General features: G+C 39.8%; 1 protein-coding gene across 1 annotated transcript in view; it reads left to right on the forward strand.

The window, feature by feature from the left end:
* The window catches only part of nsd1b (nuclear receptor binding SET domain protein 1b), a 43,507-nt gene that overhangs the window by 13,344 nt on the left and 7,517 nt on the right, over positions 1-22,646 (forward strand). Inside the window, exons 6-14 of the mRNA XM_080307582.1 lie at positions 1,107-1,219; positions 1,345-1,600; positions 10,359-10,459; positions 14,504-14,546; positions 15,432-15,676; positions 15,759-15,896; positions 16,240-16,363; positions 21,552-21,752; positions 21,837-22,016. Coding sequence (XP_080163708.1) covers positions 1,107-1,219; positions 1,345-1,600; positions 10,359-10,459; positions 14,504-14,546; positions 15,432-15,676; positions 15,759-15,896; positions 16,240-16,363; positions 21,552-21,752; positions 21,837-22,016 — 1,401 coding nt within the window. The remainder of the gene's footprint in view (positions 1-1,106; positions 1,220-1,344; positions 1,601-10,358; positions 10,460-14,503; positions 14,547-15,431; positions 15,677-15,758; positions 15,897-16,239; positions 16,364-21,551; positions 21,753-21,836; positions 22,017-22,646) is intronic.

Raw genomic sequence — 22,646 nt, forward strand, 5'->3', positions numbered from 1 at the left:
AACGCTGGGACAACCATTTAGTCGCCACTAGTTGCAATTAGTCACAGAATATGAAAAAATTTCAATTAAAAAAAAATCAGTACAATTATCAGGCAGCTGGAGATGATAATCTTATTTATTTGGTTATTTGTTATGATACATGGATACATGCTGTCCTATTTTTACTTGCACAACTGAGCCATTAGCTTTCACTGAATTAGGGGGTTGTTTTGTCAAGCTGAGTCTTGGTTGATTTTTTTTTTTAGGTTGAGCCAATTCACAAGTTTGGTCGGCTAACATTATCTGCATGTGATGAGCCCTCTTGTTCGTAGTATTCCCAGCAGGGGCGAGTCTACAGAGGGGGAGACAAGGGAGGGCAACTGCCCTCCCTGCTGTAGTGCCTTGCCCCCCTAGCTTTTGTTAACTCCATTTACACATAGGGGATTTTCAAATACTTCACTGAAGAGTGAAGTATTTGAAAATACTTACGCCTCTTTTGTGTCCCTGTAATGGTACAGTATCATCACGCAAAATATCGTGATGCTTTTCTGCATCTGTTGTTTTATTTTTCCCCAACCCTAGTTTATACAATAATGTGTATGAAATGAAAAATCTGTGTTTCTGAATAGTAAATCCTTTAACCACAGGTGTAAATCTGTGTGCACATTAAACTGCAGGTATAAAAGTAACAGTACTTTAAACTGTTAGGTTCAGTTCTGAATTCTGACTTGCCATTGAGGAATTAAAAAAAAAAAATAGCAGTATGTTTCTGCTCATGTAATGGGTAGACTGCTAACATAGTTAGTCTACCAGTTGTACAAATACTAGTGCTCTCAGTGTTAATGTCGTTAAAATGACGTTGACGCCATAACCGCATTAACACGGCAAATCTCCGTTAGTGAGTTAGCGCGAATCGCCCCGTGCGTGGGGCTGCACGGCGTCAATGCATTAGCGCGGTTAGCTCGTTAACGTGTTAGCGCAGTCCAGCCACACACACGAGGTGATCCGTTAACGACATTAACGCTGACAGCACTAACAAATACTGATGCTGTCAAAGGGATAAATAGGTCAAAAATAAATGTATATCTATAATCTTTTTAAAAATAAAATAAAATTTGTCCCCTTAGCACATAAACGAATAAGAAAACCAAGCAAGAGGATGCTTGAATGGACTGAAGAGTACGACCAGATTTTCTCCGTGAGGAAGAAAACGAGAAAGCCTCTCCAGTTGATTGGAAAGGTAAAAATCACACAAAGTAAGCTCTTTTGTAAGTACACATTATTATATGAGCATAACAGTTTAGTATTAACCAGCCAGTGTAACTTTATACTGCTTCACACAACTCATGCAATCTGCTCTCTCAGGCCTCTCAACCCATTACCTCCATATCTGAACCCTCGGAGTGTGACAAGAGCATGCAAGTCCAGCCATCCTTGAACTTACTTCCCGAAATACAGACACCACCCCCTGAGGAAATCTGTGCAACGACGCCCTCTGACCTACAAATTCCCTGCACTGAAAACACACCTTCACAAGATGCACCTGTTCTTTCCATCGACACGTTAACCCCTCCTCCTGAAGCAGAACCTTCGCTACCAGAAAGCATCGTCAAAGACAATGGTAGGACTATGTTTGTGTGCTTTTCTTTCTGAGGACACAAGTTCAGGTCAAGTCTCTGTGTAGACTGTGGTTGAAATATTATACGGTTAACTTTAAGATTTTCCTGCATTGGCGCTAAGAAGCCTGAACCATGACCAGAAATATGCAAATGTGTTGTAGACAGCGTTGTGGCCATAGGCACGGGTATCGACGTGCTCCTCTGCCATTTCAGTACTCATACCTTTCACACAGGGTCAACTTATACATGAACTCTTTTAATAAGTGCTGCTGAAGGTTCTACAAGTTAAAAGGTTCTTTCACTTGATAAGGGCAAGGCTTTTAAACTTCTCATTAGTGGTCATGATTGCCTTCAAATGGTAGTTTCTATTTGCCAGCATAAAAATAAATGTTTGACATCAGACAGAAAAGTCCTAGGAACTCAGTGAAGCTGTAAGAAGGATAATTGTAGATTTATAGAAGCTGTGGAGATCTATTGGAGTCCTTTCAAACAACTGCAGATTCCATCATCAGTTCAAACAATTGTACATAAGTACACCTTATTTGGTTAAGTCACCACTTTGGATCTTCTGCTAGACCTTGTCAAACTGTCAGCCTCAGATGAGAGGAAGTTGGTTAGGACGTTCAGGAACAACCTAGGAACCATCAAAGGCTCAAGGCTGCTGTGAACTGGCAACTGGTGGAACACCAGTGTCGCTGTTCACAGTGAAGCCAGTTTTACATCGACACGGAGTGAGAGGATGCCGATCAAGAAAGAAGACCGTGCTCCAAAATCAACGCCTTCAAGCTCAACTGAAATTTGCAGTTGCCCAGGTGAACAAGCCAAATGCTTTTTGGAGGACAGTTTAAAGGTCAAAGACAAAGATTGAGCTGTTTGGCCTCTAGACAAGAGGCATGTATGGAGGATTAAATGTGGAGCTGTCAAACCACATAAGAACACAGTACCAACTGGTGCATGCATGGTGGCGGTATCATTGTGCTCTGGGGCGATTTTGCTGCCTGTAGTACATTGCACAAAGTGGATGGAATAATGAAGGAGGAGGACTTCGTCTTCACCATCAACAGTTAGACGCTTGAACACACTTGGACACAGTTTGGTGTTCCAACAGGACAATAAACCCAAACACACATAAAAACTGGTTTTAAATGGATAAAGAAGGCTAACATTAGGCTTCTGGAATAGCCTTCTGAAAGTCCCGCCCTCAACCATGTTGAAAATTTGTGGACTTAAACAAATATTAGTGGAGACGTATTTATATATTTGACCCTGTGTGGATTAAAGAAAATTAAAAATAAATTCAAAGCCCAAAATTACCGCGACATTCATGCCGCTGATAAGCAGTAATAAACCTGTAAGCACAACTGCACTTAAAGAAAGGCAAACAGAAATGATACAAGAACTTAGAGCTGGGCGATAGAACGATAACGATATGTATCGCGATATAACTTTTACTCGATAGAGAAATTAAGCTATCGCGATAGACCTCGCCGCTCTTGTCCTCTTAAAATAAAAAAAATAAAAAATAAAAAAAAGGTCAGCCAATCCAAACTAAGTAGCGCAGAGCCGAACCAATCACAGCCGCAGCGTCACGTCGTGTGACTTGTTACGTACAGCACAAGTGCCAAGCCGCACGTGTGTTTGTTTGGGAAGCAGCCAGCGGGTAATGGAGGAAATGAGTGTGCCGACTAGAAAAATCAACCGAGCGTGACCGAAGAGAAAACAGATGATGGTTCCAACGCCGGAGAGATTGTCGAACGGAAGAGCCATAGAAGTTCCGTAGTGTGAAGGTATTTCGGCTATTTCAAGTCTGACAAAAAACAGAGTAGCGTGCACTGTAAATTGTGCCGAAAGCAAGTCTGGAAATACAATAAACTGGTGCATGCGTCACACTGTGCGCCACGTTATTGTTTCGGTGAAATTAACTTCTACAATACTGTTAATTCTACTCTCTGCAGTGTTTAAATGCTTACATATACACACAGTTACTGTCCGTCCACACATACGACTCGGTTCTGCTTCTATGCCCCAGCTTTGTTTACTTTTTCCCACCGAGGCTTCTAGACTTCTGATTGGCCAACATTTCTGCACGGTTAGGAATCTAGCGCCACCTGCTGCTTTGGCATGTTCATAGCAGCGTTTTCCTTCATTTCTGCCTTTATGTGTGGACGGGATTATTTTTTAAAACGAAAACGGAAAATCTCCGTTTTCAAAAATACCCGTGTACGTGTGGACGTAGCCTCAGTCTCTGACTGGAAGCGCTAATTCGTCATTCGGCTTTTGTCAGACTAAAGTAACTGTTAAAACTGTTTGAAAAGCTCAGCTATACAACAAGGAGAGATTGAGAATTTCCTTTTAGTTCTCAGTTTATTTGATATTGACAAAAGTTAGTCAGTTTTGTCTGTTATTCTGTAAAACAAACTAAGATTTATTTTTAGAATTAATATTTTGTTTCTAAGTGGAATTGACAATTTAGTAGTCTGTTTCGTTTGTTCTCTTTTGAAACTTAAACGCTTTAGCGGCTGCCTTTTGTGTAGTTTGCAATATTTGCCTTTATTTATCTGAAAAAGTCTCATGTTCCTTGAGTACATCTACCCTGTTGAACTTATTATGGGAAATAAATATTTGAATAAAAACAAGCTGCTGATTATTTCACATTTTACTTGTGAGCAACGGCACATTTAAATCTTACAAATATAGTTATTTGGCTTATATCGTGATAGATATCGTTATCGCCTGAAATGAAAAAAACATATCGTGATATGAAAAAATCTCATATCGCCCAGCTCTACAAGAACTGGAACATGACAGGAATTCCCAAGAATTTGTAAGAATGAAGTTTGTGTTTTGTTTTAACAGGTTACAGTTCAGCGTGCAGTAAGTTAAGTGCTTAAAGTAAATACTGTCAGTAACACTGTAAAATGAGACCAGCTTAAGATGACTGGTTAAACAGGAGCTTTAACCAAATGAAGAGTAAATATTGTATTAAGCTTTATTCTTGTGCCAGTGATCTCATTACTGTAAACTATCAGTTATTATTAATAAAGCACTAGTTATTCACATATTTACACATACACAAGTATTTTAAGCACTTCCTGTCGAGCACACATAGATACAGTCAGAAGAAATGTGGGTTCATGCAGACCAGGGGAATAAACCACTGATGACCTAACCTACCTTCATCTCTTTGCTCTTGAATGCTTTGCTTCTTATATTGATTTTTATTGATTTTTATGCTGATTTTTTCCCTTTTTTCCGTGTGAGCTTACCTGCGATAACTTCTGGACACTTGTAGATCATTAGGACTAGAGTGTTCTTAACAGAAACAGCAACATTTTATGGTTACCTTGTCCTCAGCGCTCCGTGTGTCTGTGGCCTAGACACAGCTGAAGCCTGATTACAGCGTCTGGGCACCGAGCAGCCTCAATAGCCTGGAAAGGTGCTAACCGCTAGGCTAACTAGCAACAAGATGCCTTCCCTCTCCACAGATGACTACCACAGCCTCCTGCAGAAGATTGCAGTACTGGAGACAAAAATTCATCGCTTAGAAGTAAACGTGGAGGTAAATGGACTGTGTGGAAATGAAACAACCTTGCCTTTGATTCAAAACAATGGCGATGAGCAAGCTAGTACACAGCTAAGGAGCACAGATAACATGACCAAGAAAGTAGACTCTGTGCATTATTATAAATCCTCAAGTGATAATCCCCCCTTAGACTGTCTTGGTGCAAAACCAAGACATAAATCATGTCTCCTGGAAGGGGGAGGACGTATCACAGGCAGGGCACAGCGAGCTGAAATCTCTGAAACCGACTGGCCTTCACTTCCTACGAGACAGAGAAGCTCTTCTACCCCTGTATACGGGAGGAAACAGGACTGGACAACCGTGAATAGGAAGGTTAACAACAAACCTCCAAAACAACTGAATGTGAAACTGCAGAACAGATTTGCTCCACTATCAAAGGACCCTGGATCTATATCGGACAACCATCCATCTAAAAGTAGCGAAGTAAGGTCGGAAAATCTTTTGAAAAGTAAAAGGCCACAGGGAAAGCTAAAGGCTAGGCCTGAAACTCTGATTGTGGGTGACTCTGCCGTAAAGGATGTACAAAGGATGTGCGGTAAGAACACTAAAGTCCTCTGCTTTCCTAACGATATGGTCAACAACCTGAAGGAGAGAATTCTTCAAATTGCAGAGGAATATCCAACTGTGACAAACATTGTTCTGCATACAGGGTCAAACGATGTGTCCAAACAACAGTCGGAGGTTCTGAAACGGGACTTTACTGGATTATTAAATACTGTAAACTCTCTGAATGCAGCTGTATTCATCAGTGGACCTGTACCGCCGGTCAGAGGAGGAGACGAGAGATTCAGCAGGTTGTTTACACTGAATAAATGGCTTATATCAGCATGTGCTGACCACTCAGTGCATTTTATCGACAACTTTAATATTTTTTGGGAACGCAGGCATCTGTTCAAAGCAAATGGATTTAATTTTAACAAGTCAGGGGTGAAACTGTTCACCTCCAACTTGTTTTATTCCATACGTCATCCATCCGTGCTTGGTGCCAAGGTTGAGATAAACGAGGAGTTATCTCATAAAGAGGAACAAACAGTACTCCAAGAACAGACAAAGCCCAGCAGAAACCTTGAGGAGGAGCTCCATTTGCCCCCACCCGGGAAGAGCCTCAGAAAGGAGAGACATCCATGGCATCTGAGGAAGAGCCTCAGAAAGGAGAGACATCTAAGGCAAGAAGAGGGGTCCCTATTTGCCTCCAACTCTCTCAACAACACCAACGACCAGGACAAGGGACCACGACCTTCCCCAGTCCCCCAAACCCCTGACAGGCCATCACCCTCCTCCCCCTCCCTTTCTCCCTCCTCCCCACACCTGAAATTCACTGAGGAGATGATGGAGCGGGTCAATGCTGGGCTCAGATCTACCCCCCGTCCCAATCCCTTTTTGTCCCCCATAAACCCCCCACCAGAGCGGCCAAAGGTTCGCCATCGAGCCCCACCCTCAACAGAGCAATCGAAGTCACATTTCCCAGCCTCGCCCCCCTTAGTTCCTCTTCATGCCCTGTCTCCGCAGTCTGATGCGTGATGTGTGAAGGGTCCGGGCTGTGAGGATTATGGCAGTGATGACTTTTCCCAGGAGAAGCTGGGACCCTGTTTACTAGAAGGTTTTAAAATTTCTGTACTTTTAGGTGACAGGAGACATGTGGCCTGGTCAAAACACAGAGAGCTGCACTCTAAAAGATCTTTAAACATAGTAAACATACCTTGTGTGCCACAGACTGCTCCCAAACACGAGGGGACAAGTAATACCTCTAAAACACTTAAGTTGGCTTTATTAAACATTAGATCTCTAGCTGGGAAAACATTTTTAATTAATGATTTAATCACTGAGCACAGCCTTGATTTTATGTTTTTAACTGAAACTTGGTTGGACCAAAGTAACAGTGGAGCTGTTCTCATCGAGACGACCCCTCCTAACTACAGTTTTATCAGTGAGGTCAGGGCGAGCAGGAGAGGAGGAGGGGTTGCTGTCTTATTTAATGAATCATTTCAATGTAAGCAGCTATCTCCTGGAAGTTTTCAGTCTTTTGAATATGTGGCTTTACAGCTGAAGGCCCCATCCAAAGTTGTGTTTCTTAATGTTTACAGGCCTCCCAAATACTGCACAGACTTTTTTAATGACCTCAGTGAACTGCTGTCTGTGATCTGTGTTGATTTTGACTGTGTAATTATTGCTGGGGATTTTAACATTCATGTGGACAACCCTCAGGACAAAGGGACTAAAGACCTGAGTAACACTCTGGGCAACTTTGGGCTGACTCAGCATGTAACAGAGGCCACACATAATAGAGGACACACTCTTGACCTACTGATCTCCAAAGGCCTGAGCATTTCAAAGGTTACTGTGTCTGATGTGGGCCTGTCTGATCATTACTGTGTTTTCTTTGAAAGTAAAATCTCAGCCCACACAAATATATCAACAACAGTGATCACAAAACGGTGTATAACTGAACACAGTAGTGAGATCTTTAACCAGGTCTTCCCATTAACACCTGACCTGTCCAGAGGGTCAGTCAATGAGCTCGTCAATAGCTTCAATGCTAACATGTTAAATGTAATGGACACTATTGCTCCCATTAAGGTGAAGGTTATCTCTGGAAGGAAAAAGTCTCCATGGAGAAACTCCACACTGGTGAAAAATGAAAAAAGAGAGTGTAGGAAAGCTGAGCGCAGATGGAGAAAAACAAACCTCCAGGTTCATTATGACATTTATAAAGAGAAACTTCACAATTATAATTTACAACTGAGGAATGCAAGGAGGTCCTACTTCTCTGACATCATCACTAAAAACAGCCATAATGCTCGGGTCTTATTTTCTACAGTTGACAGGCTAACAAACCCCCCTGTGTCAGTGGCAGCTGAACTTCGTTCGACCATGGCCTGCAATGACTTTGCCAAATTCTTCACTGAAAAAATCCAAAAAATTAGACAAGCAATTGGTACATCAACAGCAGATCCAGGATATGTACTGTGTCCACCAAAAAACTGTTTAAACACCATGAAACAGTTTCAACCTATTAACAGCAAAGACCTGGAGGACATCTTAGGTCAACTGAACTCCTCCTCCTGCTGTTTAGATGTCCTGCCAACAAGTTTTTTCAAAAAGGTCTCAAAGACTTTAGAGTCAGACCTGTTACAGATCGTCAACTTTTCTTTATTATCAGGTGTGTTTCCAGAATCACTAAAAACTGCTGTAATCAAACCTATACTGAAAAAGGACAATCTTGACAAGACACAAATGAACAACTACAGGCCGATCTCAAATCTCCCGTTTTTAAGTAAGATCATTGAAAAAGCAGTTTCTCAACAGCTCAGTTACTTCTTAAAACAGAATAATTGCTACGATGCCTTCCAGTCAGGTTTTAGACAGAACCACAGCACTGAAACCGCTCTGACCAAAGTGTTTAATGACATATGTCTGAATACAGACAGTGGAAAAATGTCAGTCCTAGTTTTACTGGATCTCAGTGCAGCATTTGATACAGTTGACCACAACATATTACTCAAACGACTGGAGAACTGGACAGGTCTTTCAGGAACTGTACTAAACTGGTTCAAAACATACGTAGAAAACAGGAAATACTTTGTATCAATAGGTAACTTCACATCTGAGCAGACAAGTATCACATGTGGAGTTCCCCAAGGTTCCATCTTGGGACCCCTTCTGTTTAACATCTACATGCTCCCACTGGCACAGATTATAAACAACAACAAAATAAACTATCACAGCTATGCAGATGACACACAAATATATATCACAATGTCACCAGGAGACCGAGACCCTGTACAGGCTCTTGGTAAATGCATTGAGGAAATCAATGACTGGTTGTGCCACAATTTTCTCCAGCTAAACAAAAACAAAACTGAGGTAATAGTCTTTGGCGCCAAAGAAAAACGATTACAGGTCACCAGAGAACTTCAATCTATACATCTAAAAACCACAAACCAGGCGAGAAATTTGGGTGTAGTGATGGATGCAGACCTAAACTTAGAAAAACACATTAAGACAATAACAAAGTCAGCTTACTATCACCTCAAGAATATATCAAGGATAAAAGATCTGATGTCTCAACAGGACCTGGAAAAACTAGTCCATGCATTCATCTTTAGTAGGCTTGATTACTGTAACAGCATCTTTACAGGTCTACCTAAAAAATCAGTCAGACAACTACAGCTCATTCAGAACTCTGCTGCTCGAGTCCTCACTAAGACCAAAAAAGTGGACCACATCAGTCCAGCTCTGAGGTCTTTACACTGGCTGCCTGTCCGTCAGAGGATAGACTTTAAAGTTCTGATGCTGGCCTATAAAGCTCTGAATGGTTTAGGACCAAAATACATCAATGACCTCCTGACCCAGTATGAACCATCCAGATCCCTCAGGTCATCTGGATCCGGTCTTTTATCAGTTCCCAGAGTCAGAACCAGACACGGAGAAGCTGCATTCAGCTTTTATGCTCCTTATATCTGGAACAAACTCCCAGAAAGCCTCAGATCAGCTGAAACACTCAGTTTATTTAAATCCAGGTTGAAGACTCACCTGTTCTCAGCTGCATTTGAATAAAGCACCAAATCCACACTTTAAGCTTAAATTTCAAAACTTACATTTAACTACTGATTTTATCTACTGTTCTGATTTTATCTGTTTTGATTTTATATACTGTTGTTTGTTTGTTTGTTAATTAGTTAGTTTATTTGCTTGTTTTAATCAATTTTAAATCATGCTTTTTATTTGTTCTTGTTTCTAATGTCTCTGTAAAGCACTTTGAATCACCTTGTTGTTGAATTGTGCTATACAAATAAACTTGCCTTGCCTTGCCTTGCCTTGCCTTGCCTTGCCTTGCCTTGCCTTGCCTTGCCTTGCCTACCTCCTGAGCCACACATAGCTGCTGCAAATGGCTTTTTAATGTAGGAAAAACCTTGAGAGTATTCCACAGAGAACCAGTCACTTTCTGTTTTGTAGCAGGCTGATAATAGTCAGTTTTTATCATCACTTATGTTATTTGGTTTGTATCCACTGCTCCTACAAATGTGTGACGGAGCAAACAAAGTCTAATGCAGGCTGTCAGTGTTTCCACACATGGACTTAAAAATTTTCTAAAGCCACATAAAACTTTGATTTACGGGTGTGTTGAAAACTTGTGATGGTTAATGCTAATCTGGCTGTGACACTTGTTTTTCCAGGAAGCGCTCCTGTGCTGGAGAAGAAGCGCAAAAGAAAACCCACTCAGAAGATCCTGGAATACTGCCTGGAGGCCGAGGCATCAACAGGCCTCAAGAAGAAGGTACAGCATGTTTAATGAGTGTACATTTATTCGTTTGGTGTAATGTATTTGTATGTGCCAGCTTATAAGATAGAGCTGTACATTTTATTTAGCGCAAAAAAATCCATTTACCTTCATAAAAGCATTACATCAGATTAGATTTTACTGAGTTAGCAATTATAATTAGAAAGAAAATCTTAGTTTCCTCCTATAGTATCAGTAGTACAGTGCCATGAAAAAGTATTTGCACATTTGTCATACTTAAATGTTTCAGATCATCAAACAGATTTTAATATTAGACAAAGATTGACATCTGTCAGTCTGGAAAGGATTACAGAGATATTTCCGAGGCTTTGGGACTCTGGCAAACCACAGTGAGAGCCACAGATGAAGGAAACTTGGAACAGTAATGAACCTTCCCGGAGGTGGTCTACCAAGACACTAATGACTCCCCACGGATGTCACAAAAGAACCTGGAACATCATCTAAGGAACTGCGGGACTAACTTGGCTCAGTTAACCCTTTAAAGCCAGTCGGAGCGGGCACGCTCCGTTTTGCCTATTTTTAAATCCCTGTAGAACCGGAACTAGCGCAATAATTTTTTTTGCATATGAAACCGGAGGAGTTGTACTTACATCTTATGCCATCAGCTTGTCCTAGGTCACGGTTTCCTTCCACATATAGCTTTGCAAATATTGCATAAAAAGCGCTTGCAGGAACAAAAACATAATATTCCAGAAACACGCTTTGCCGATCCGATCAGCTGTTCGTAACACTTCCCACATTGAAACAGACGTCAGCGCGAACGATCGCATGTACGCTATTTCCTGCCCGAAATCGGAAGTGACGTCATTTTCGTGGAAAATGTAGTTTTTTACTTGTAAGCCTTAAAAGCCTATACTGGTGTTTTTAGAAGTCATGTTTGACTTTATGCTTTTCTGAATAGTTTCTGGGATGCTTAGAACTCGAATTGCACTGCTGGAAATAGTTTATTTTGATACACATGCTGTTTTCTTTGCAAATTTGCATCATAGGATTGTTTTTTCGTTTTTCCTGCAGTATATAAAAATTGCTGTATCTCAAAAATAAAACTATGAAGACACTCAAAATAAATTTCCTGTTGTTGTAAACTATTTTTTGCAACTTTTTTGTATTTAAAATTTTGAGGGATAAACCTCTTAAATTTCTCCAAGTAGAAATATATGTAAAAAACAAAAAACAAAAACGATTTTCAATTTTTTTGTAGTTTATTGCACTTTTTTGCAATTAATGTAGTTACTATGGACTTAATGCATACATATTATTAAAATATGGGCTATAACAGTTGTATTGATGTATAGCAACTTGAAATGCTCCCAAAAATGGCTCTACAACATGTTAAAATATAAAGTAAGCTCTGGCAGACTTGGTTCTATGGTAGGTCTTAAAGGGTTAAGGTCAAAGATCTTATGCAAATATAAGAAAGAGACTGGGTAAAAATGGCATCAATGGGAGAGTTCAAGAGACACAGAAAACCACTGCTGACTAAACAGAACATAAAAGCTTATGACTCATTAAAAGTACTCTTATTATACAGGAGGATGATCCAAAACATGGCAGCAAGAAATCCTCTGAATGGCCAAAAAAGAAATAAAATGAAGGTTTTGGAGTACCTGAGTGAGTTCAGACTTTTATCCGATTGAGATACTTTGGCCTGACCTTAAACAGACCATTCATGGAATTGGAATTAAAATTCTGCAAAGAAGAGTGGACCAAAACTCCACAGTGATCTGAAAGCCTGATTGATAGTTATCACAAAGTACTTTACAAAGTAGTTCTTGCTGCCAAGAGTGGCACAACCACTTGTTACAGGTTATTACTTTTTCACACAGGACTTAGCAGGTTTGGATAACTTTTTCTCCTTAATAAAAGAAATAATCATTTAAAAACTGTTACTCCATGACTCCAAGACAAAATTAGTGGTCAAAGCTCTCATTATGTTATCCACGGTCAGATTTAGTCACTCCTGCACCAGCAAGACATTGTTTTTATTGCAAGCTGTAAAGCAAATAAGTATAAGGAAAATTTTCAAAAATGCACCAGTGGGAATGGAAAGTTCCTTGGGTGATCTACTAACACTAACACTTTGTGTATGAACACTAATTCATACACAAAGATGCAGTCGGTTTATTGCGATAATTGTGAGCAGCATGGATTAGTGACTTAGAAACAAGCGCACCTGATGAGGGAGTGCAAGGGAGCGTTTAAAGCCCTAACAAAAATGAATCGTTGTAAGTTTGGATTTTACAGGTTTTTCTCTCTGAAAACAGTGTGGCAGTTACGATAAATGAGAGGAGGCTGAAGGAGAGAATGCTTTACTATAACCGTGAACTCATTTGTTAGAAATAGGTGGGAACTGTGTGAGGTCCTGAGGCCTGAATCTCAGTTTGGAGTATAGGATTTTTCTGCACACCATTCAGGTCAGCTGTAGCGCAGATTTCAGGTTTATAGGGTGGAATAGTTTCTCCTCTGGATCAATCCTGCCTCCACCTGAGCTGTGAGAGATATCTCTGATAATACAAAGTGGAGAGAGTTGTAAGCAGCATGTAAGAACTGATGATCTGATGGTCAGACAGATGTCTTTACCTTCCTAAATTCAGTCTGATGCTTGGTCATAGTTGATGTTCAGTTATAGTCAAATAATAGAAACTTGCCACTGTGTTGAAAAAACCTTAGAAACACCAATGTGCATGTAGGCAAATGCATGACCGATGCACTGTGCTACTTAAATAAACAGCACTGCACCACGGGCATTAGAAACATTAGAATCCTTTTTCAGTCCAATAAAAACAACGTAGGGATGTTTGATTGGCCTCCGGTCACAAACATAAGCACCGGTTGAGTGTTTCCAGTCATTCCAGCATTTAAGAGATGATGGAGGGTTAATCCTCCCACACGTGTTTAGTTAAGATGTTTAGTTAAGCGCATCTAAACACGCATTATGTTAAGAGCTTCTTAAAGTCTGGGGCTTTCAAATAATGAAGTGTATTTCATTTTATGTAAGCTTTGCTTTGAGTTATAAATAACAAACACAAGTATAAATAATACAAGTAAAGGATTTATGCTGTGGAGATGAAGCTGAGACTATGAGATGATCAGATTATTTCAGATTGTGTAGTTAAAAAACAAACAAACAGATAAACAATTTTATAGAGCCAAAAGTGCCTTTAAAGATTAAAAGTGTTTGTTTTTAATTGAATTTATTTGTTTTTAAATATTTTATTTTAAACATCACTCACCTTACATTCAATCTCAGCTAAGAAAAGAAGTCAGTGACTTTCAAAAACAAAATAAAACTTTGACAGCGTGTAGTTCTTCCCTGATCCTCTGTGTATCACTCCTAAGAATGTCTTTAGAACTGATATCGTGTAGATGAGCACCCCCAGTTTCCCCAGCAAGAGATGCGTGGAGCCTCTACTTGAGGTTGAAGTTTCTCTCAGAGCTCCCTCGTGGTCTTGTTCACAAGTGAGACAAGACGGAGATGGAGATCAACAGATGGACTGGTGTATAAATCCAGTTTTCTGTGGTGAAGCGAGAGCAGATTAAGATCACAAATACAAGTGTTGAAAAGGCTCTGAAGAGAGGCTGGGCTCACCTTTAGAGACAGGACTCAATCACTCAGGAGGGGCTCAGGATACAGCTGTTGATTCCTCCACATCGAAATGAGCCAGTTGAGTTGGATCAGCCATGTGACTAGGATGCCTCCAGGACATCTCCTAGATTAAGTGTTTTGGGCTTGTCCTACATGCTGGAGGGATTATGTCTCTCCACTGGCTTGGAATCTTTGTGTCCCCCGAGAAGAGCTGGAGGAGGTGTGGGCATCTCAGACTGATGCCCTTTCCAACCTGGCTAGAATAAACGATGGATGGATGGGCATGGATGGAGGATTCTAGCCTTAAAATGCTTTTGAGAATTGCAGATAAGAGCTACAAACAAAGCAAAAAAAGAAACTTTTTTTTGTTTGATAGACTAAAACAATGTTGGTTTAACTGCAGTCATTTTTGAAAGTGTTCCTCTTTGTTCCAGGTCAAAACACTGAAGACTAATCCACCTCCAACTCCTCAATCTGGTCAGTGAGTTTTCGTAAAGCCTTCTAAATTACACTGTAGTGTGCGGTATCTCATCCAGGACTACTTTTATTTAACTTAACAGTAGGTAGCAGGCCTATATCTGTATTAGAGGCAGGCTTATAAAGACATGCTTGATCAGAGGATTATTACTCATCTGCCACTTTTTCTTCTTCTCCTCCACTTGCCCAGTTTTCAACTCTTTGGGAATCACATTAATAGTGTAAAAATACAATTTTATGTCTGTGTTATCTTTGGTATTTTCCATAGTTTTTATTAAAGAAATGAGAACAAATAGTGTTTTTGTGACAGACCGCTAGTAACAAAGTGTCCAGAAATACAATTTAGAATTAGTGCTTTACTAAATTATCTGTTATATGTCGACACGACACACATCATCCCTTGAGTTTTGTATATTTATGCTTGACTGACTCATAGGTCAGTGTTAGTGATGGCTTAGAAAACAAAACAAACAAAACATGAGTGGAAAAGCAGCAGATTTAGAAAGGAGAAAATATAATAAGTAATTAAATGTTGTAAATGAAATAAAATAATCATTGTGTACATGTTAAATCTATAAAGTGTAATTACATTATTTGTTCAGTGGGTTTCAAACATTTTATGACACAGAAGAAGAAGAAGTTAACATAAAAAAAAATTCCAAGTCACCAGATTTTCTTTTTTCCTTGTAAATTAAATTTGGGAAAGCAGCCAACTAAAATACGCTCTGAGGAGTCCAGATGAATTTACAGCCAAGCGTATTTAATCTGCACAGTTAATGTAATTTAATATGATGCTAAGAGGAAGTCCTTGTTGTTATGAGTTGAAAATCTTGAAAAGCTAGTTTTTCTGTCTTACTGTTTCAAATATGGTTTTCTTCCACATAGACTGCTCAGCACCACCCCTAAAATCAAAGAGTAAGCCACTTCCAGCATCAGAGTCCACACCGGCAACGACCTCTGACCTCTGTACACCCACACCTTTGGTTCAGACCAGCACTCCTGCACCTTCTGCTCCAGAGCAGTCTTCGCCAGAACCCGGACAGGAGGAGACGGCACCAGCCGATGTCGACGATCCTCAACCGGACGACGGTAAAGCCGAGGACATCAAAAAGGACGGAGCAGAGTCAGAGGTTGGTCAGCTTTACTTTTTTACGTACAGCAATAATTAAAATTGTTGCTATGCAACAGCAAAGTCCTGCTTTGTCTCCTCAGGGTGAACCATCCAGCCTGGACAACAGTTTCTGCTCCATGAAGGACGACTTGTCACTGTGTGACGACTCACTTTTACCTACGAGGAAGATCATAGGGGACCGAGGAGGCCCGGCTTCCATGAAGGAGAACATATGTCAGGTGAGCTTTCAGCAGTTTAGTGACAAAAAGATCCCTAGAAATGTGTCCAGAAGCTCCATAAGAAAAGGTTTCATTTTAGCAGTGATAGATTAGAACGCTACTTGTGTCTTTACAAGAAGCTCTACAGCGACTTCTCTGCTGCTGTATTCAAACATTTTATCACAGCTTCCATTTCTGTTCAGTTCATTACTTTATGGTCAGATCTAAACAACAGTTAGCAGACATTAGATGTTTTCCTCTAAAAACTCTGAAGCCTTCATATCCACCTCGCAAACCATGCATACATGAGACGTAAAGTTCCCTCTCTCTGAGTCATTCTAGTTATGCTATGATCTCTGCTCAGGTGTGTGAGAAGACCGGGGAGCTGCTGCTCTGTGAGGGTCAGTGTTGTGGCGCTTTCCACCTGCCCTGCATATCTCTGGCCGAAGCACCGAAGGGGAAGTTTGTCTGTCCAGAGTGCAAATCAGGTAAAAACTAAACAGCTGTTCCCTGATGTCAGTAGAGCCTATAATTTAATTCTTGATGTGTGAATTTTCCAAATGTAAAAATCACTACAAAAGGTCAGACTGTAAAGTCTAAAGATGTTCTAGCATAAGAAATATCCAAGCGTTTGGATTTTTCTTCACTCCCCATGTTGCCTTAATCCACAACGGGTCACCGCAGTGGGTGGACTTTTATTTTTTATTTTTTGTGTCTGCTCCCAGGATCAAACTGGGAATCTATGTAAACCACTACACATAGACCACTACGCAAATTTATTTATTGTTATTATTTATTTATTGTGTGGATGCTTTAAGCATCCACACTATTGAGTTCCTCTTGGGACTTCCGTACACTTTTTGGCACTTAACTACTTCCGCAATTTTCAGCCGATTTTCACCGTTCAAATTTTAAACTATTCTGCTATTTCTGCTAATGTGTGCTATGTCTTTTGGTATTTTTCACTATTATACTTTTTAAAATATTAAGCTTAATTTGTCCCATTGAAATGAATGGGAAACTTCTGCAATTCTGCTAAAATTTGCTTGTTTCTGAAACTTAACTACTTCCTCATATTTTCACGTAGAACAACCATTCAAACTTTAAAATGTTCTCAAATTATTGGGCTATTCAGGTATAAATCAGCTTTTTCAAATCTTTTACCGTTTTACTTTTATGCCTCTTAAAGTTTTCAGTTGCACAATTGTGATTTTTCACAAAATACATGCGTTGTTATGGTTGCTATGCACTTGGCTTCCAGTGTGCCACTGAAGGTTTTGCAGTCTTCTCTTCATGTCCGAACAACTTCTTGCTACTTGCTCAATTTTCACTCAACTTTCACAAATTATACATCAAAACGTAGGTATTTTTGCTGGCTTTCCGAAAATGTCACTATCATTGTTGTGAGATTTATAGAATTTTGCCAAATCTCCTCAGACCAACACAAAGTCGCAAAGCTCTCCATAGAAAGTCAATGGAGAGCTTGTTCAAAATCACCGCTTGATTTCTGTAATGAGAGGCATATTCGAATCGTCATATCTTCTTAACGAAGCAAAGTTAAGACATAAGGCTTGTCCCAGTATATCTTCAGACACTCCTGACGCTCACAATTCAAGAATTATTTTCTCACCTATTACTGTTCTGAGATGAGTTAGACTTGTTTGAGGGTAGGAAATTCGTCCTTCGCTCAGATTTCTTCAGATTTCAAACTCTGGAAATGAACCACTTTTTTCTCTCGTCATATCTTTTTAATGGATTTCCACAGAGACCTGAAAATTTCCATGATTGTTCACCAAAGCCTGCTGTCTCATACAGTGAAAGAATGATATCGATACTCCAAATACATTTAGAGTTAGAAAGCGTTGTTTGAGGGCAAGTCAAGGCAGTTTTTGCTTTGCTCTACTCAGTTATGGTGCATTAGAAGTCAAATATCTTTAATAATTCATATTTTAATGATAAATTGTCAACACTTTAAGATTCCCCCATCTCTTCCGAACAAAACGGTGTAAGAATGACCGTTCTAGCCCCTACGGTTAGGAAATTATGGTCATTTGTTTGAGGGGAGTCGTCATTATGAGAAATAGACTGCAAAAATCCTGTGTCTCTCTGTGCTGCGTGCACCTGTTTTGGCAGGAAAAAGTGCACAGGTTCTCTGATTGGTGGATTCAAATTCAGCAGCTCCAAGGCTGCTTGACTGAGCTAGAAACTTACTTCTCTCTCCCTGTGTGTGCGTGTGTGTGTGTGTGTGACAGAGAGCGAGAGAGAGAGAGAGAGAGAGAGAGAGAAAGCCTTTTTATGGGATGATCTCATTGTAAGATTTAAATTCAATATATTTGGACTGGTTGACTGAATTGGATTGTGTGTGTGTGTGTGTGTGTGTGTGTGTGTGTGTGTGTGTGTGTGACAGAGAGAGAGAGAGAGAGCCTTTTTATGGGATGATCTCATTGTAAGATTCAAATTCAATATATTTAGACTGGTTGACTGAATTGGATCTTGTGTGTGTCTCTCTCTGTGCATGTGTGTTTCCATATGTGTCCATATTTGTGATTGCGTGGCTGTTATATATATTTTTTTTTTGCCGATTTTTTTCATTTAACAAGTATACCTTGGCATGTTCAGCATTTTTTCAGCTGTCCATTTTGCTTTTCCAATTTTTCTGTTTAAGTTATTACTATTGCGCTAAATCATAGCATTGCTGCTGTTTTATAAGATTTGTGCTAAATATAGTATTTCTGATTAATTATAGTTTTTCTACCAAATCATAGTACAGTATTTTTGCTTTTTATAGGATTTTTATAGGATATTTATATTGCTTAATATAGTACTTCTGCTTATTATAGGATTTGTGCTTAATATAGTATTTCTGCTAAATGTAGTATTTATGCTTAATCATAGTATTTCTATATATTTCTGCCAGGTCCCCAGGCAGCCAATCCTCTGTGAGGACTGAGGCATTCAAATTTACATATCAGGGCCTGCACGGCTTCCCAGCCAGCCAATCATATCTGAGGGATGAGACATTCAAATTTACAAATCAGGGCCTGGACGGCTTCCCAGCCAGCCAATCATATATGTGGGCTGAGGCATTCAAATTTGCATATTGGGGCCTTTGTGGCTTCTAAGCCAACAAGTCATCGATGTCATATATCTCTAAAAATTCATATTTTAATGATAAATTGTCAACACTTGACGATTCCCCCATCTCTTCTGAACAAAACGGTGTAAGAATGACCGTTCTGGCCAATACAGTTAGGAAATTATGGTCATTTGTTTGAGGGGAATCCCCACTATGAGAAATAGGTCGTGTCCAAATTCATGGGCTGCATCCTCCTGAGGCCGCATTTGTAGACCGATTATTTCACAGCGACGCGCCAAAGGCTGTCCAAATTCGTAGACTCCTCCGAATGCAGCCGACAAATGCGTCCTCCTTTTCCCCGAATTTGAAGGATGGGTCGGGTGTGTCCTTCGTGGCCTACCATATCCCAGAATTCATAGCGCGGCCCAGCCAAACTCCAGTTTCCAACAATGGTGGCCGCTACTAAGTTTTAAAATTACTCATACTAATCTTTCTGGGTCACAAAAGAAACTTTTAATATATTTTCAGGCGAGAAAGTAGCTGTGTAAACATCAAATATCTGCTCGGTTTATCAAGATATCGCATATTTGCAAAAGTGCTTCGATGTTTTCGGAGACGTCTGCTACCCACCAGCTCGATAGCTAGCCGGGAGCTCGAGGGTTACTGATGCGGCCGAGAACGGCACAACTCCCGGCACATCATTTTCAGATCACCGCGGACTTTCGCTGCTCGAGTTAAACGTAATATATAAGTCACTTAGACAACCTAAAAATGTTATTGTTGGGCTTTTTTTCAGTGTTTTGTTTGTTCGTGAGTAAATCGGTTTGGCTGAGATTAAAGTTATTGGATTAGATTAGATAAAATAAAACTTTATTAATCCCCCGGGTGGGTTCCTCCTTGGTTTTTACACAGCTGACTAAACGTGAAACAGAAAACTGATTAAACAGAAGGGTGAGACGGTCGAGAATTTACACCAGTGTCCTGTTATATTTTAGATAGCAAGGAGCAGACGGCTGAGTTTATTAAACTCCATCGAGACAGCGGTGACGCTAATCAGAAGGCTAGACCGTCCAATTTCATGGCCATTTACTTCCGGCCTACGCCTTCCGGCCTATGCCTTCTGAGGACCCGGCCCAGTAGACCACGAAGGCCGGGTCCTCAGGAGGATGCGGCCCATGAATTTGGACACGACCATAGACTACAAAAATCCTGTCTCTGTGCTGCGTGTGTGCACCTGTTTTGGCGGGAAAAAGTACACAGCCTCTGTGAATTCAAATTTAGCAGCTCCCAGGCTGCTTGACTGAAAACATGCTTCTCTCTCCATGTGTGTGTGTGTGTGTGTGTGTGCGTGAGAGAGAGAGAGAGAGACCCTCTTTAGGACAGCATCTCATTGTTGGAAAAAATTATAATATATTCAGACTGGTTGACTGACATAGACCCTCCGTGTGTGTCTCTCTCTGTGCATTTGTGTATACATATTTGATTTTGTGTGTATCTGTTGGCTGTTCCTTCTTGTTTTTTAAATTTATTTTTATTTCTTTATTTTTTTTCACAGGTGAACAACAATTAGTTTTGAGGGAACTTAACCATGTTCCGTTTTTTTTTTTTTCAGCTTGTCATCTTGCTTTTCCAGTATTTTCTCTTAAGTTATAACTATTCTGCTCAATCATAGTATTTGTTCTAAATCATTGTTATTATGCTATATTGTAGTATTTCTGCTAAATCATACTATTTCTACTATATTATATTTTTCTTTCTAAATATAGCATTTCTGCTATATAATTGTATTTCGGCTATGTTATAATATTTGTGCTAAACCAGAGTATTTGTGCTGAAACATAGTATTTCTGCCAAATGATAGTATTTCTGTCAAATCATAGTATTTGTGCTAAAACATAGTCTTAATTTAAAATTACAATATTCATAGTTCATCACAGTGTCTCTGGTAAATCACAGTATTTTTGCTATGTTGTACTATTTTTCTAAATCATAGTGTTTCTGTAATGCTTAAGTATTTTTGGCTAAATATATTCTTTCTGTTATCTTATACTATTTCTCCTAAATTCTTGTATTTTTGTACGTTTTGCATACAGCTTCAGCTTTAAAGCATCCACACTGCATTTTCGCAGGAAATGCAAATTTTTCTAGTTATTTTTAGTTTTCAAAAATTTTCTTTATTTTTGGTTTCAATTTTATTTCTGTTTGTAAGACTTTTTAGTCTGTTTTAGCAATCATTAAATATTTTTTTTTTAAATAATTTTTAAAAAAATGCCTGTCATGTTTGCCATTTTATTTATTTTTGTTCATACAATGGAAAAACATGTTTAGTATTGAAATCATGTCTAGCATGGGAAGTTTTAAACAAATAGTTCACGATTAAAAACAGATTTAAAAAGAATTGTTAAAATAATCATAGTTTTATTAGGAATTATAGTTTTATTTATATATATTTTCCCAGTCATTTGTGTTCATTGCATTCTGGAAGCGATTAGAGGGAGAATTGAGGCCACTTATTATCTGCTGTTTTCATTTTGTTAAATTAATATGAAGATATATTTTTTTAGGTGATCATTTAAACCTGTGACTTTTCCTGTGTCCAGGACTCCACACCTGCTTTGTGTGTAAAAAGCGCGGTGAGGATGTGCGGCGCTGCATGATCCCTGTGTGCGGGAAGTTTTATCATGGCGAGTGCATCGCCAACTACGCCCCGACCGTACCCGTAAACAGAGGTTTCCGCTGCTCCATCCACGTTTGCCTCACCTGCTTCATCGCTAATCCCAACAGCTCCAACATCTCTAAAGGTAATCAGAGGACGCTCAGACCGCACCTTCGCTGTAATCACCCGTCTTGCGCCGTGGCATTTACTCTCCTCTTTACGTCTACAGGTCGGCTGGTACGTTGCGTGCGCTGCCCGGTTGCCTATCACGCTACAGATCTTTGTATGGCAGCGGGCAGTGTTGTACTCTCCAACAACAGCATTGTCTGTCCTAACCATTTCACCCCCCGCCGCGGCGTCAAGAATCACGAACACGTGAACGTCAGCTGGTGCTTCGTCTGCACTGAAGGTACAGATGCGAAAGGAAACTCCAGACCAGACTAAACTGGTTTTGTTGCTGAGCTGTTTTCTTCACCTCAGATTTATATTTTATTTCACCTTACGGTTACGAATTACAGTCAGGTGGAAAATAAAGTACCGGTAAGGTTTTATGTCAGGATATTAATAAATCATCTGGTTCTCACAAAGTATTTTACGATCACCAACACGTGGCATATGTCACTGTCATTATTTATTTAACAAAAACTGAACCAAAATCCAGAATTACTGTATGAAAAACTTAAGAATACCTTTTATTGTTTCCACAAGAACTAAGATTTTTGTTTAATTCATCATCATCGTTGTTTCAAAGGCTAGAGCTGAAGACCAAATTTCTGCTCTAAGGTAAACTTTCAAACTGGTCCAAAAACATGCAAAATCCACTGGAGATGCAGCCTCAACAGGCAGAAAAGCGTTTAGTGAAATACAGTTTTAATACATTTAAAAACATGGACAAAATTGAAGTAAAATAGACATAAAGCACCCAGAAAGGGTTAGGCCATAGACTCATTTGGACATAATCAAAGACCCAAGGCTCTTGGGAGCTCCCACTTTTTTAGGAATGGAAGTTTCCAGTTTTGGTCTGCTCTGGCAGGTGTTC

This window comes from Astatotilapia calliptera, chromosome 10, assembly GCF_964374335.1.
Source record: "Astatotilapia calliptera chromosome 10, fAstCal68.1, whole genome shotgun sequence".
In the NCBI taxonomy this organism is placed as follows: domain Eukaryota; kingdom Metazoa; phylum Chordata; class Actinopteri; order Cichliformes; family Cichlidae; genus Astatotilapia; species Astatotilapia calliptera.